Here is a 16,947-nt window from a genome sequence, read left to right on the forward strand (position 1 = left end):
AAAAAAAAAAATCCAACCTCTTTGGTAATCTAGAAATGCAAATTTAAGCAAAAAAGAGAGGGAGAGAGAGACTTTTAACTGCCAAGTTAACACTATTCTTTAAAAGTTCATATTTAAGAAAGTGAGAGCTCTCTAATACTGCTGGTACCTGATAAAATCTTTTTGAAAAACAATTGACAACATGTGTGGTGATCGTCAGGCATGTGACTATTCTGACATATTGATTACTTTCTGGACTCATTACTAAGGCTGCAATTCAAAATGTAGAAAATAATTATCCAGTATTAATAGCTGTAGTAAAATTTTAAAGAAAACTTAAAGGTCAAATAATTTTCTGAGTAAATATATGCATATGTATATATATGTATGTATAATATATATGTAAATATATACATATGATGGGATGTAGTCCTTAAAGTGATCATGAAGACTTTTTAAAAAAAATAGCTCCTGCTGTTAAATGTTTTATTCAACAAACATTTACAAAGTACTTTCCCAAACTGGGAATTTTGGTAGGCATTTGGAATACAATGAACACTTCCTGTCCCTGCCCCAGGGAGTTGATCATTTAGAAGAGGGGACAGATAGAAAGGAGACTTATGGTGTGATAAGTGCAGAGATCAAGGGCTCGGGGTGCTGAAGAGCCCAGAACAGGGGCTCAATTCAGACTGCCTGGGGTTTAAGAGGAAGGTGAAGGAAGCCTTCTTAGGAAAAGGTGATACAAGCAGTAGGCTGAGTCCTGAAAAACACGGCAGCCCACTTGTTGTGAAATGTGTTTTAGACAAAAACAGATGTCAAAATCCTAGCAGTAATAGTGACGGGTGCTGTGTTGGATCCTGGAGAGCTGGAAAGAGGGATGAGAGATACGAAAAAGACATGAAAGTCTGTTAAGAACTTCGACTTCATTCTCGGGCAGATGTTCTGCCTGCAAGTGACAAATTCAGACTTGTATTTAAGAAGTTAAGAAGCCTGTAGAAAACAGGTAAGACAATATGAGTGGTTTCAGTATTCCAGTAGAAAATGTCAGAGTCTGTTTTTGGAGATTGAGAAGAGAAGACAAAATCAAGAGATATGAAGGAGCTCGAATTCCTGGACTTGGATACTATCGGATGTGGGTGGATGAGAGGGCAGAGTCCAGGACCAATCCCAGGGTTTCATGACTTGGACGTTTGGGTGGATCAGCCGCATCTTGGGGAACAGGTAAAGAGACATCAGGTACTGGGGTTCTCTGGTGCAGATGCTCTGGAGAGAACTCAGCCTGTAGACACTGTTTTGAGGTGTTCTTGGTGTGCCTCCCATAGAAATTAAAGCTGCCTGAGTTTATCCAGAAGAGAATGCACAGGGAGAAAAGGCATGTGTTCTAATGTCATGAGAAAAAGAAAGATGGAAAACTGTAGGAATGTTATGTTCTCAGTTATCTAAAAATATGCCCAAACGTACCAGCAGTTATCTCTTACTTAGTTATCTCTGGGTTATAGGATGATGGAATATTTTTTCTTCTTTAGGTTTTCAGTTTCTGTAATATATGTGTATTATGTTCATAGTGAGAAAAAGAGTACTTTATTTTTTAAAATAGAGTCCATTGCCTAAGAATACTATCCCGTCTCCCACATCTCCTCTTTTCACGTCTCAACCCCCGCTAACCGCGTGTGCCGTGCTCACTTGCCTCTGTGCCTTTGCATGTGCTGTTCCCTCTGTGTGAAATGTCTTTCCTCTCCCTTCCCATCTGTCAAATCTCAAACATCCTCCTGCCAGTGTCATCCCTCAACACTTGGCTTCTCTTTCACTGTGCTTTTCATCTAATGCATTTCATATGGTCATTTATCCATTGTTATTGTTGGTCCCAGTAGGCAATACCACCCAGAATGACTACAGCTGTGTTTTTCTTCTCTTGATACTGCAAGTAGCTTCTCGCCCCTTGTCTCACTTAAAGCAAATAATCACAGGTGTTTCGCTGGTTTGTAATGCTCTTGTCTTATTTTCACTTCTTAGACTAATATGTTCTTAGATCTTAGATGTAGAATATGAGAGCTGAAAAGTACTTATTCAGTTTAAATATGGGAAAAGGTAGGTCCAGAGATGTGATCAAGACACCTAGTGTGTTCAAGCTTCACCACTGCTGGAAAACTACTGTCCTGACTCTCACGAGGGGGCATCTTGCGGTTGACAGCATGAGCCTACTTATGGTCCAAACACAAGGCTGAGCCTTATGAGTAACACGTGGCCTGGGCACTAGATTACAGTTCCTGAACTTTGATTTCTTTCTCTATGAAATAGGGATAATGGCAGGTGGCCACCAAGTGGGCACAGGGGTGTGAAGGTAAAACACATGGGAAGTGTGAGCTACAACTTAGTTCTCACTCCCATCCCAGTCTGGTCGTCTTTACACCACACTGTATTGATTACCAATACCTCTCTGCCCACCTGCCAATGTCATACCTATGGACAATTCACTCTAGACCCTGCTAGAAGAATCTGAAGAAATTCACAGTGATCTGGAGGCAATGACCGAGAAAATTCAGTCCCTCACTAGTGTGTACTGTACAGAGAGAATGTCTCAACAAGTGGCCGAACTGGGACGGGAGACGGAGGAGTTGCGGCAGATGATCAAAATTCGTTTGCAGAACCTCCAAGATGCAGCTAAGGTAAAAAATAAATAAATAAATAAATAAAGTTTATTATTTTTTTAAAAGGTGATGCCACTATGGAGGTTCAGTGCTCACTTGCGATATGGTGTCTTGACTGTGACTTTATTCTTCACCTATGACTTTGGACTTCAAATGTAATATATTGATATTCAAGTGGCTTTTACTCTCCAGGATATGAAAAAATTCGAAGCCGAGCTAAAAAACTTACAAGCTGCTTTGGAGCAAGCCCAGACAACCCTGACTTCTCCAGAAGTCGGACGCCTTACTCTCAAGGAGCAACTCTCTCATCGCCAGGTATGCAAAAACAACTTAGGGCCAGTGAGTGGGGACCTATGTTATAAAAAGAGGACAGCAAGGAAAAATACTTTCTAAACTCAGTTACAGTGTCAACACTGCACTATTTTAAGAATGTTCCTTGCAAAATGTTTATAACTTGTAACACATCTGTAGTTTAGGAAATGTCTTTTGCTTATGAAATAAATGATGAAAATAATACGTTTTTGAACTATTTCAGCATTTGTTGTCTGAGATGGAGTCATTAAAGCCGAAGGTCCAAGCTGTGCAGCTCTGCCAGAGTGCCCTCCGCATCCCTGAGGACGTGGTCACCAGCTTGCCGCTGTGCCACGCAGCTCTGCGCCTGCAGGAGGAGGCCAGCCGCTTGCAGCACACAGCTATCCAGCAGTACAACATCATGCAGGCAGGTGTAGCCGCCCCTCCGCTGGCAGAGCAATCGCGAATGAGTCATGGGCTGCTTTTCTTAGCACTGTGTGGGCTCAGCCAGCAAAACACATCCAGAGTGTTGAATTGGACAGACCCTTGTGGTTATGTAAAATAAGGAGATTAAAATGCTATCATTTGGCTCGCCCACAAAAGCCTGGGGAAAGCTCTGTAAAAAATATCCTTTGGTGAAAACTATCTTCTAGTGATTTTTTTTTTAAATAAAGAACAACTGGCGAAGGTTAATTTTATAGGCAATCCTATATTTTTATCTCTTATTATTTACCTGAGAATCATCTAGAACCTGGTAATATGGGTTTCCTGTTATCATATGTTACAAAATTTTATTTTCATATTTCAGCTTGTTGAGGCATTACATGCATATTCCTGCCCAAGAAGGGCACCTAAGTTTTACTCTTAGTTTCTACTTAATGAGAGAAAATCATTTACAATGAAGAAATGATGCTATTGACCTTGTATCTCCTCTCAACTAATATTTACCTGCTTTATTCAAAAGCTGTATAAATACCCTCATTAAAATCACTAGTGGTCCATTTGGTCAACTGTCCTTGCTTCTTACATTATCTTGTAATTTGCTAGACAGTAAATTCCTGAGGCTAGAAGTCACATGTAATTCATAATTTTATCCCCTACTGCAGCACTGAGCCAAGTGTCTTACTTATACATTCAGTATTCTTTAGATGGAAAAATGAAATAATCCTGTTTCCCATACTGCTTGCCACCTTCTGACCATTATGTTCCATCTTCGGTACAATACGGGTAGGGAGGAGAGAGAGAAGCCTGACCACTTAACTATTTTGATTCCATCAATCATTTGGCTACAATATTTTAGAGAGAAAGTTCTGAAATATTTAAGTAAAGCTGAGAATTTGAACCATCTAGGAAATTCACTTATGATCTCTTTATCCCCTAGACACACAGGTAAAAATAGGAGTCCACAGTAGAGTTTGGCAGAATGCAGTACAGGATCGTTTATTCAGGTATTGACATAGAAAGAAAATCACGTGTTTGTCTGTTTTTGTTTTTAAGGAGGCCGTGGTGCAGTACGAACACTATGAGCAAGAAATGAAGCATCTCCAGCAGCTGATAGAAGGTGCTCACACCGAGATTGAGGATAAACCCGTGGCCACCAGTAATATCCAGGAGCTACAAGCCCAGATTTCTCGGCATGAGGTGAGACAGGAATATAGGCAGAGTTGGCTTCATTGGAATATATGGTTGGTTTCTAGTGAATGAAAGAGAAAGTTCTCCCCCTGTCCCGCATGCAACGTGTTCAGTTCTTGGGCAGCAACTCTGGCTGTCTTTGCATTTGGAGTGTGATTTTTGCTGATCCAGTAACGTGAGTCTTCCCCTTGATTTCACAACCTCTTTCCTTGTTGTTCATGACATATCTCCTCTGGGACCCACTGATTGTCTCCTGCACCCAAAATTCCCACAGTTAGTACACTAAAACATATTCTACTACCTGTTTTTAGAGACTAAGAAACACCGGAGTTCAAAGCTTTGCTGCACTAATCAACCTCTTAAAAAAAAGGAGTATTTCATATTAAAAAGAAAATCATTTGCTCTTTCAAATATTAGTCATTTCAGTTCCATTCACCAAAATCAGAGAATGGTCCATGTTGTTTACTTTGCTAATTTTCAGATTGGACCTGTTAGCATTTCCTCTATTTTCAAACATACCTGCTTCCTTGATCCTTTGGCATAATGATGACTTTAGAACTTGGACATTCCTGTGCAGACCTAGTCTATAGCACATAAATGATTGAGCTCATTGACACTTAGCAGTGAATTTCTTTTCCAGTCCTGTCAATTCCATATAGGTCAAGTTCACTCTTTCCCTTGGGGGTTGGTTTATATCACCATAAATTATGGTAAGCTACTGGGCGGGAGGTGTATTATTTCTCTGTGCCAAGGATAGTCATTTAGTTTATTGTTTCATCTGCTGTCTTTTAACTTTGTCATGAGAACAACAAACTATTTTTCCAAACCAAATATCATAGTGAGGTTCTCAGAGGATTCAAGTGTTGTCTTTTAAGAATGGAAAACCTGGACCAGCCCCGTGGCGCACTCAGGAGAGTGCAGCACTTGGGAGCACAGCGGCACTTCCACCACGGGTTCGGATCCTATATGGGGATGGCCAGTGCAGGCGACACCAAGCCAAGGGTTGCGATCCCCTTACCGGTCACAAGAAAGACAAAAAAAGAAAACCTAACTACCTCCTTTTCCAAATGCAGTTTTTTAATTTCTTGACAGATGCAATACGCCAATCACTTGCATTTATGTATGATTAACAGAGTAATTTAAATATCCCACCTACATTTAATCCTACAACTGTAGACATCATCTGTGTTAACTATTTCTCTTACAAATTGGTTAAATGAAAATATTCTGGACAATTTTTTTTTTTTTTTGGTGGCTGGCCAGTACAAGGATCTGAACCCTTGACCTTGGTGTTATAACACTTCACTCTAACCAACTGACCTAACTAGCCAGCCCTGTTGTGCAAATTTTTGAAATCATCCTTATATAATGCATACATTAGACTATATATTACATTATTTATTTTGAAACTACTTTTAATGCCATATCATAAAATCCAGAATTTTGTTGTAACAACTCCTCTAACATGGTACAGAAAATATTTTAAAAATCTTGTCTGGGGGATGGCCGATTAGCTCAGACAGTTGGAGTGCAGCCTTATAACACCAAGGTCACAAGTTCGGGTGCCTCTACCAGCTAGCCACACACACAAAAAATCTTGTCTGAAATAACAATAATCCTTATTACTAAAGTTTTTTGTTTTATATTTCTTAAAATAACTTACAATGTTTTACATTATTTTTTATAACAACCTTGTGAGGTATGAATTTTTTTTCTATCATCTACATTTTACTAAAAAAACTGACTTTTTAAAGTGACTTTCTGAGCTCCCAAATCTTGTAACTGATTGCAGCTGAAATCAAACTCATTTTTTTTGGCTCCAAATTCTGTGATTTTTCCCACTGTAGCAGAAACTATTTGGGCTATTCCATTACTCAAAAGAGAAGAATGCAGGCCCAGGAAAATAGACTTGCCCAGGGTCACGGAGCGAACTCTCAGCACGGTCAGCGCTAGACCTGGTCTTCCTGGATCCTAGTTCAGTGATTTGTTCATTTTGTCACATTTTCTCTTCACAGTTCCAAACAGCAATGTTGACATTTGTTAGTTTTCTCATGTGATTTAGAACACATTTTCCTGTAAATAATGATGTCATCCTGAGAGGTCCATTGCATGTATAAAACAAACACAGGAAGGAAAGTGCTGAGTGGAGAGAAAGCCTGATTAATGACAACATAAAAATTTGGAAGAGTCCTTTTTCCTGCCTGTATCTTCTGTCAGCTTTCAATGGAATTTTAATCTTAAGATGAATCTGGCTCTCATACTGATCATTTTAATTCATAAAATTAACTGATAAATTTATTCATTTCTAATAAATTCACATTTTATTTTCTGTAATTTTTCAAAGGTTGCATTTAATTTGAAAAAAATAGCCTGCCACTTTTAAATCATAGGAGTGAATACTCAGACCCCTTTGCTTCCCACCTGGCACAGAGACCTGCTCCTGGGTACAGAAGGCTGCCCAGAGGCCTGCTTTCTTCCAGCGGCCATGGTATTTGAAATTCCCACCTTTATAATCATTTTCAGAAATACTCTGTGAATATTTTTAAAATTTATATGTGTATATATATATATACTTCCTGAAGAACGAGTAACACATTAATCCATTAGTGCTCCATTTTATTTTAGTGGATTTGATCAGAGCGTGAATAACCAATCCACAAAGGCAATGAGATATAAGCAGGTTTAGACTTACAGAGAAAGTTCTAGAGTACTGTTTTTAAAATGCATTGGAGTGACATAGGCTAATGATGAAATGCAGATTCTCATACACCTAGTAAATCAAAATCTTTGGAAGTAGTGACCAGAACTGGATTTTTAATGAACAACCCCAATGAGTTTTACACACAATAAAGTTGAGAATTCCAGCTTAGGGAATGGGCACACCATTGTAGAGAACTGCAGTAGGGAGCTGTGACCGGCCATGAGGGCACAAAAGGTGGAAGAGCTAAGACTAACTGTCCGCTTCACAAACGTTCCTCAGACTTATCCCTGGGGCAAGCCTTTGTAAGAAAGCTTAGTGTATTAATCTGTTTCTGTCGCTTATATCAGAAATACCTGAAACTGGGTAATTTGTAAAAAAACGATATTTATTGCTAACAGTTTTGGTGGCTGGAAAGTCCAAAGTCCAGGAAACACATCTGGTGAGGGCCTTTTCCTGGTGGCTGTAGTGATGCAGGGTATCAGATGGTGAAATGGCAGGAGCAGAGAGAGCAAGCTTCTCACATGCTCTCCTTTCAAAGCCCATCAGAACAAGCCCATGACCACCATTAAACCATCAATGGACTGATCCACTGGCTGGGGCAAAGTCCTCACAATCTAATCACCTCTTCAAGGCCGCACCTCTCAATTACCGTAATAGGATTTTCCACTCTCTTGACACTGTCACAATAGGGATCAAGCTTCAATGAGTTTGAGGGACGTCCAATCCACAGCAGTTAGTGACTTGGAATTCAAGGAATCCAGTAAACTGGTAGATGTCTTCTATATGTGCATGCTAACTAATTATAATAAGTATCATTTATTGAGTACTGGCTACTAGACTAGATGTAGTAAATAGCTATTTAATCACTATTTTTAGTAAACCCTATTAGTTTCAATTAAATATCTGCAGCCCTAGAGGTAAAGAAATGATAATTTTCACTTTTTAAATCCTTGTTTTTAAAATTCCTATGTATTAGAAGTCAAGAAGATAGGCTGCTGGTTGAGGTCATCTGGACTGTTTTCCCCTCTACACAGGTTTGGTTAGGAGGGAAGAAACAAAAAAACCCAACAATAACAAAATGTTATATGTGTGTGTTTTATACATATACATTCATATATATATGAATGAGAAAATATGTATATATATATGAATGTAAGTATATTTCAAAAGTTCATGGAAAAGCATAATTAAAAGATAATACAAATCTTTCTTTGAACTTTTTGAAGACCTCTTGTTTGTATACACACACTGTCATTTTAAAGACATTGACATTTAATATCTTTGTCACAAAATATGTCCTATGTGAACACTAAAGGATAGTTTCTCAGGCAAAGAATTGCACTTTCAAGATGCATGTTTTTGAATATACATACGTTTTCATTTTTTAAAGATAGAAGGCAATATAACTTTGATATTTAATGTTTATAATATTTAAGCAAGAAAGGATAACTTTAATATTTTAGAATTACCATACTCCTAAAATGGATCTTTAGTTACCTTTTTAAGAGCTATATGCCGTCTAGAATATATTTCCAATAGGCTCTTAGTAAAAGTTTTAATACTTATATCTCTCACAAAAATTTTTTTAAAAGCAAATGAAATTAAACAGCATTATATTTGAACTGCACTTCAAATTCAAAGCTCTAGTTTGAAGCATCAGCAACATTTGTGATGTGATGGGGTACATGAGAGAAAATTTGATGAATGTACAAACTTTTACTTGGGGGCAATCTGCATTAAAAAAATAAGGTTTCATATGCAATATCTAGCTTATCTATGAAAAAAAATAAAAAACTTCCCTGGGGTCACAGGAACAGACAGGCAGTTGACTTTGTGACCCTATCTATATAAAAAATGACTACCTTCTTGTTGGATGTGATATGGTAAGAGCTGAGCATTGCTTTTTTTTTTTTTTTTTTTTTATAGTTTCAGTCATCACATGACCTCATTTCCATGGCATGAACCATCTGGTAAATTTCAGATGCTGTAGGCATTTTAAAGAAAGTTTCAGTTCTTACTGTTAGGGCAGTTCATGATTCCACAGGGCGCAGCTCTCAGAAGCCATTCACCTGCATCCCCCTGCCTTGTCCCCACTGCGGCTCCCGCATTCTCCGTGCAGGCTGCGGGCTGCAGGCTGCGGTCTGGCTCTGCGGGGAGATGCAGGCTGACTCGGCGGCTGCACCGTCCACATCCTGCCTGCCTCGGGGCGCCGCCGCCCGCTCAGCTCTGCGCTCTCATTGGCCGCCCTGCAGGAAGATGAACGCCGCCGCTTCTGTTTCCTTTTGATGCTGCTGTGACACACGGAGGGGGGGCATGTTTCCTCAGGAGCTGGCTCAGAAAATCAAGGGCTACCAGGAGCAGATCGCCTCTTTGAACTCCAAGTGCAAGATGCTGACGATGAAAGCCAAGCACGCCACCATGCTGCTGACGGTGACCGAGGTCGAGGGGCTGGCGGAAGGGACCGAGGACCTGGATGGGGAGCTCCTCCCCGCGCCTTCGGCCCACCCCTCCGTGGTCATGGTAAGGATCGCCAGTCTCCGCCGCTCTGCGCTGCTCGCCGGAGCCCGGCCTTCCCTCACCTGGGCTTGCTTTGGGGATCGGCCTGAGATCTTGTAGATTTGACTCGAGAAACAGCTTCCTTAACTCTCTCTGACTACATCTGAGCCGGGGCCAGTCTCTGACAAAGTAAACACTAACAGTTGAGACGAAACTATTTGCTTGAGACCGCTGAATTGCTTAACATGCTGAAAGTCTGCCCTGCATTCGTTTATAATGTAGCAATAGCACTGAGAGGCTGAGCCTTCAAACAAATCCCTCTGCAGTGTTCTAGTTGTCTGGGGGATGGTAGAATCATGGTACATATACTCATATTTAGTTGTGTTTTTCAAGCTGACCAGATATATGCATGTTGTATAAATGTTTAATAAAAATTAGATGAAAAGCTATTATTAGAAAAATAAGAAAATAGAAGAAAAAACAAAGTTTAGCTTTGGATTAAAATGAATAAACTTTATTAAGTTTTATTGTGTATCTTTTTTTCCTATACACTTTGCATCTAAAGTGCATTGAGCATTTTGGTATCTACAGCGTTTGCCAGAGCTGTATATTTTCCCTCATATGTGCTGTGCCTCTATTGGCAATATATTACTTTGGGTGCACTTATCTCCCTAGGATATTCAAAACTTGAGATGTTCACCAAAGACCCAGCTTTATTTTGTAGAACCTTTCCCCATTTGTATAATTCTTGATTTTTCTAGTTATTTGTAAAGACAACACTCAAAAAAATTGAAGTATTTAATCAAAAACAAAACTCTTAAATGTGATATGCACCCTCCTCCCCGATTATTTTGCAAATGGTCCCTAGCACCATATTCACTTGAAGACAAATCTTTTAAATACTAACACAGAATTAATATGTAAACTGGGTCTCAGTAATTCTAACTTTTGTTATGTAATTATCTTTGTTTTGACATGTGCCTAACCAGGTCTTTTGATAACACAGCTAACTGATTTTCATGTCCTTTGGGCTACACTTTATGTGGCAGATGACTGCAGGTCGCTGTCACACTTTGCTGTCACCTGTCACTGAGGAGTCTGGGGAGGAGGGAACCAACAGTGAGATTTCCTCTCCACCTGCCTGTCGCTCCCCTTCACCTGTGGCTAATACAGATGCTTCTGTTAATCAGGTACCTCCCACTTGGTGTTCCTCTAGCAATAATGTTCCGGGAGGATGCAGGACTCCATTCTCTGTTCTCATTAGACTGTGGGTGTGACTATTAGACTTCGTTGCATTTGGTTTTAGAAACACACCATTAGACACAAACTGTGATTGTCATGTGAGATCTCTGGCTCAGTATGTCACCTCCTCTAATGAGCTACTGACACTGAGATGAGCAAAAATTAGGCCATGAAAATTACGGCCCAAGAAGGCCCTGTTTGAAGGTTTGATAGCTGTAGTTACTAACAGTCACCTGGGATGGGGCTCTGCATCCTAACAGAAAATGAAAGGTCTGTGCCACTGTTGTAAAATAACACGATCCTATGGCTATGTTAACATTCATTGAACATAGTGCTGACATTTACCAGCTCAGATTTTGAAGAAGGAAAACTTCTATTCATTATATCATACTTTTTCTTTCTTTACTAATTATGGACCAGTTTAAGGGATGTCAGCCAATATGTATATTGGATTGCCTACTAGATTTGAGTTTTCTTACTTACCTTTTAATAATCTTATGTTTTATTTCCTATGATATGGGGATAATACCTTTTTGTTATGAGATACCTTTTAGAATACATGATATTAAATACAGATTACACTGAATTAATGTCAAAAAGTTTTCATGAGAAATATTGAATATAAATCAAAAAGATGCTTTTACAAAAGACAAAAACTTTTTATGCATGTTAAGTAATACTTCATTATGGTTTTTAGCCAAAGCAACTAAAAATTTTTTTTAATTACATTGTATGAAATTATGTAAGTGTTCCAAAAAGTTGAGATGTATTATCAAGGAAGAAGCATTAAACAGAGCAAATGTGTTTTATGAGCTATATTATAAATCAAGTATATTACTCTTATTTTAAAGCAGAAGCATTCAAAATAGGAAAAAGGAATATAAAAGTGATGAAACCTTTAGATAATACAGTTATACAGTTCTCTTGGTAAAAATCAGTGTAGCTCTAGGGAATTTATCAACTCATCCATTCATCAAATACATTCTGAGCATGTGCTTGGCACAAAGGCTTGTGCTGGGCCCTGGGATGTAACCAGGAACGAGGCAGCTGTGGTCCTGCCTGCAAGAACCTTACAATCGAGGGAAAGGTAGACATGGGACAAATAATAACAAAAGTGATAGGAGGGAATTAAAAACAACAACAAAAAAAGAGAAGTTCAGGGTGCTCTGGGGGATTTGGGAGACTGTTCCCCAAATTCTGATATAAAAATATGTTATTACTCATTCTGTGGCAATATGTTCTTCCTTGTGGCCACAGATGTTATTAGAATCAGAGAAATTGGTCTATAGTCAGCTGACTATTGTATAGAAAAAAATTGTGTAATATGCTTAATGTTTTCAAATAGAACAATAAATACTCATTTTGAAACTAGCACTATGGAAAAAATACACCTTTTCTCTCCATGCTGCTTCTTGTAAAGTGTCTTTCAATGTGCACATGAAAGTGCCCCATAAATGATAAGACATGCAAACATTTTTGTTATTATTACTTGGCATCAACCATAAAGCTTAATCAAATCCTGAAATCGAGTGAAATTATCCTTTGTTTTAATCTTGCTTTGAGACCTCTTCCCCAGTAACAGGAAAACATTAATTAAATTGCATTATTAATCTAACATACTTGTATGTGATGCTGCAAATTAGGAGAAAATGTCTTTATTTAGTTTGTCAGTTAGCTTTACTCAGGAAGCTGTTAAAAAGCAAACAGATTATGTTTGTGTTGCTGAAACAAATCAATCCCATCATGACTGCCATGTGTTCTTCTCGTACAGTAATATGTTAGAGGACAGTGAAAAATTACAACAATGTGACCAGTAATGCATTGGATTTACAAAATCATCTCTTGAAACTGAGCAAGCCATTTAGAGCCCCTTAACTTCTAGTTTTCAAGTTCAAAATCCTGCACAGGATGTGCACAGCTGTTTCAAGGAGTAGCCAAATATAACTGCTTTATGAAATCACAGCTGTTAAAAAAAGGTTTTGTGCTTGCTGTATCTGTAAGTAGATCTCCATTATACAAGGAACGGATCCCACTCACAGTCAGTGTGTTCTATCTCTGACAGTAGCTATTAGCTAAAATGTAGCAACAATTTAGCTTACTTTAGGGTAGAAATAATGAGGCATCCCCTGCATTTGCTGCAAGCTTCTTAATTCCCCTTACGAACAAGCCAAGACTTAGTTCCATGGAAGAGCTAAGAGAAGTATAGGTTTGAGAAGAGCAATCTTGTAATCGGGAAATCACTGGCCTCCTAGTCAAAAACCTCACACTGGATCCTGCTCTTCCTCCCTAAGCTGAGTGTACCTGGGAAGTCCCTCAACCCCCTCATTTGTAAGTGAGAAGTGACACTACTTAATTTGTGCTGGCCAGTTTGCTTAGTTGGTTATAACACCAAGGTCCAGGGTTCGATCCCTGTACCAGCCAGCCAACAAAAAGAAAAACAAAACAATACTACTTAATTCACAAAATTGTGAAAATTAAATATGATGTTAATCATTAAACTACATTTTAAAGTGGAAAATGCTGATCAAATAGTAGCTACAATTGTTAAAATTTATTTCTTTAGGAATCTACTGGGTAATAACTCTTATAACTTGGGCACCTAAGCAACAAGAGACATATTTCTAAAGGTGATTCCTCACTACAGCAAGTGTTGACTTTATTTAGTAGTTACTTAGAGTACTGATTGATTTATTTTATTTAATTTTCGTAGTCCTCAAATAGATCCAAATTATTCATTTATAAAAGGCGATATATTTTCAAATCTTTTTTAGAAACCAAGAGTTGCCATTTCTGTCTATAGGCATGAGCTACACACACACACACATATACACACAGAACCAGAAAAACAATCTTTTTTTGTAACAAATTTATTTTATTCTTTTTGGGGTCTTCTTTATTTATAATAGGGTATTTAATTTAAAATGTTTACAACATTCGAAGCCACTTTTTGCTTTTTTTGTGGACAGTAACAGCATTCCCTCCACCTATATGAAATAATAGAGTTTACAAAAGTGCTTTCATAGCAGGATTCATCATGAACATATATGCCTGCCTGCTGTTTGCCAAACTTTGTACAGCGTGCTCAGGATGAAAGACTGAAAGCACTGTCCCAGTCTTTAAGGAGCTCACAGTTTCTGTGTGAGAACAGGCAAATGCTTACAATGGAGTGTGGCAAGCGGTGTGACAGAGGGCAGCGCAGAGTGTCATGGGAGGACAGAGAGCGAGCCCCTAAACCAGGCTGGGGTTCAGGCATAGGTCAAGGATGGCCCTGTCGTGTTAAGGGAGGACTATAGGTTAGGCAGTTGGAGTGCACTAGGATCGTGTGAAATGAAGTTTTCAGGCAGAAGGAACCATACGTGGGAAGCTGTGGAGGCAGGAAGAAAAAGGCCCATCAAGGCAACTGCATATAGTTTCAGTGTAATTGGAGAGACATAGGTTTGGAGGAAGAGGAGGGGGAGGAAATGAGACTTGGAAGAATGCAGGAACCACATTATGAGGGAACTTGAATGCCACACAGAAGAATTTGAAAGTCATCCAGAAGCTAATAGTTAACCATTGAGGGAATTTAGCACACACCATGCATATGTACACACACATGCACACACACACAAGTAAAGTTGGCTTGAGTCATTTTGGGGGTTTTCTAAGTGGGTGAAGCAAAGGTTAAAGGGACAAGGGAAACAAGAATGTGGGCAAGAAAGGGGTTTAAGTAACTTTGGACATAGCTGGAAGTACCTGTGGGGAGGGCAGTTCTGTAATGACAGTATTCAAGGGTGCAGAGGACTGAAGTTGAGTAGAAGTGAGTGAGGATCAGTGGATTTGAGCCTATCGAGGTAATCCACCCAAGATGGTGACAGGGTTAGGAGTGAAGAGGAACCAGTCCCATGTTCCAATGTCATCAATAAATGCTGGGGACTTATCTGGAAGCCTCAGCAACAACAACAACAAAAATGGGTGGAAGGTGTCATAGTCACTGAAATGTTACTTCATTTGATGCTCTAAACCATCCAGTGTTGTAGCGATGAGGGACAAGATGTGCACAAGGTATAAGTGACTGGCTGCAATCATATAGCTACTTAGGAGGAGAATTTCAACTATTTCAGGTGTTCTGACTCTAGTCTGAACTCATTCTGCTGCATGCTCCTTCTCCTGCCCTCTTACAGACCCTCCAAACCACCAGGCTGTTTTCTTGGTTTCTCAGATGACTGGGGCCTTCTTCAGTACTTTTTCCCAATACATGATTTTCAATAAGGCTCAGGTAGTTTAAGTGGACATAATTATCTTCAACAGTATGACTGCAAAAACAGAGAACTTGACGATAGCAATTCACAGAATATAAACATGATTCCGCCAATTCAATTTCTATTGAGATGCATATAAATAGTCATAGAAACAACTGAAAACACAACAACTATATGTCTTGATCTAATAAATTTCATTATCATTACTAACTCAATATGTAATGTTACTTATAACCCAAGAGAGTAAAAAAAATTTTAAAGGTGATTGATTTCTTGTGTACTTCCAGGAAATACTTAGAAGAAAATCTTTTTGTTTCTTAGAGTAGTTTTAACTTCCTTATTACATTTTCCCTTATTTGCTATCAAAATAGTTGAATTAATATCTGTAAATAATGAACTCACAAATCGTGGAGATCTGACCACATTTGAAAAATTGCTTTCTACAGATTTAATTTTATTTAAATCAAGTACTTTTAAAAATTATTCAGAACTTTAATCAATACATTAAACAACATTTTAGGAACTAGGTCATTTAGCTTCTCTTCTTTTGCTATACTAGCTAATCAGTCATTAAATACCTGTGTACCACTTAAATACAAAGGATTTTATCAAATTTTTATCAAATATAAAATAAGAATGAATTTTGGCAACTTGAAATATTGGTAACATTGTTTTTTTCTATATAAAACAAAATTCTAAAGCAATTGTAATGTGCTTTGATATGATCTTTAAATTTTTTTTATCCCAAGAATTTACTAACTTTAGTTAGTAGTGCCCAGTGAAAGTGGTAAATCATAGGCCTTTCCTCCCCATGGCAAATAGTCCCCAGAGCGTGTTAATCTAGACTTTGTCTTCCTTCTGAATCTGATGCTGCGCTTCCACTCGCAGGACATTGCATATTACCAAGCCTTGTCTGCTGAGAGGTTGCAGTCAGATGCAGCAAAGGTCCACCCCAGCATGTCAACAGTTCAGGAGTTCTATGAACCAGGACTGGAGCCATCTGCTACTGCCAAACTGGGTGATTTGCAGCGTTCTTGGGAAACCTTAAAGAACGTGGTAAGTCTTTAAGATGTGAAATTGTTTAAGCCCACCAGACACCCCTGACCTTAGCAATTGTCTTATGAAATACATGCAGAAAGTTTACACATCCAGTACACAGTTGAATACCTTCTGTTGGGCCACAGAGGTAAAACAGTGAGGAAATAAATGTTGTAATCTGGAAGATAAGGGGCAAGAAAACTTTGGTAATATCCCTTTTCTTGTTTAGATCAGTGAAAAGCAACGCACACTCTATGAAGCTTTGGAACGCCAGCAAAAGTACCAGGACTCCCTTCAGTCCATCTCTACAAAAATGGAGGCCATCGAGATGAAACTCAATGAGAGTCTTGAGTCCGACAGGAGCCCGGAAAGCCAGATGGCTGAACATCAGGTAAAAATAGCAATGACTTCAGTTTCCTGTATGATTAAATGGGTGCGTTCTTGTGACTGGTTGGCCTGTCAGGGATACATTTGGGGACGGCAGGCTGACTTTTTTTTTTTTTTTTTACTATATCAGTTTTTACACAGTAAACAAAATTCCAAAGGGTGACTGTTTCTACCACTGCTTCAGGGAGGGACCTAAGAAGGAAAAAAAGAAACTCAGACCTTGAATCTAATTAAAGTTACACGCATTGATGTTGCTTTTTTACTCTTATTATACAAAGTGTACTTCCTCACA

At 38.7% G+C, this 16,947-nt stretch overlaps 2 protein-coding genes across 2 annotated transcripts; both read left to right on the forward strand.

Annotated features, from left to right (window-relative positions):
- The first annotated feature begins 1,071 nt into the window (after positions 1-1,071).
- Positions 1,072-3,483, forward strand: LOC103581189 (nesprin-1-like). Its single transcript, XM_008563081.1, has 4 exons — positions 1,072-1,200; positions 2,460-2,645; positions 2,820-2,942; positions 3,163-3,483. The coding sequence occupies exons 1-4, from the start codon at positions 1,072-1,074 to the stop codon at positions 3,481-3,483; spliced, it is 759 nt and encodes a 252-aa protein (XP_008561303.1).
- An 865-nt stretch (positions 3,484-4,348) lies between these two features.
- Positions 4,349-16,659, forward strand: LOC103581190 (nesprin-1-like; the record flags this gene model as incomplete). The annotated part of the gene is made up of 5 exons (XM_008563082.1): positions 4,349-4,559; positions 9,577-9,771; positions 10,797-10,937; positions 16,119-16,286; positions 16,498-16,659. Coding segments are annotated over exons 1-5 (774 nt in total), but the record flags the coding sequence as incomplete, so codon positions are not given.
- Positions 16,660-16,947: the final 288 nt, after the last annotated feature.

Source organism: Galeopterus variegatus, unplaced genomic scaffold (assembly GCF_000696425.1).
Source record: "Galeopterus variegatus unplaced genomic scaffold, G_variegatus-3.0.2 Scaffold12521, whole genome shotgun sequence".
Taxonomy (NCBI): domain Eukaryota; kingdom Metazoa; phylum Chordata; class Mammalia; order Dermoptera; family Cynocephalidae; genus Galeopterus; species Galeopterus variegatus.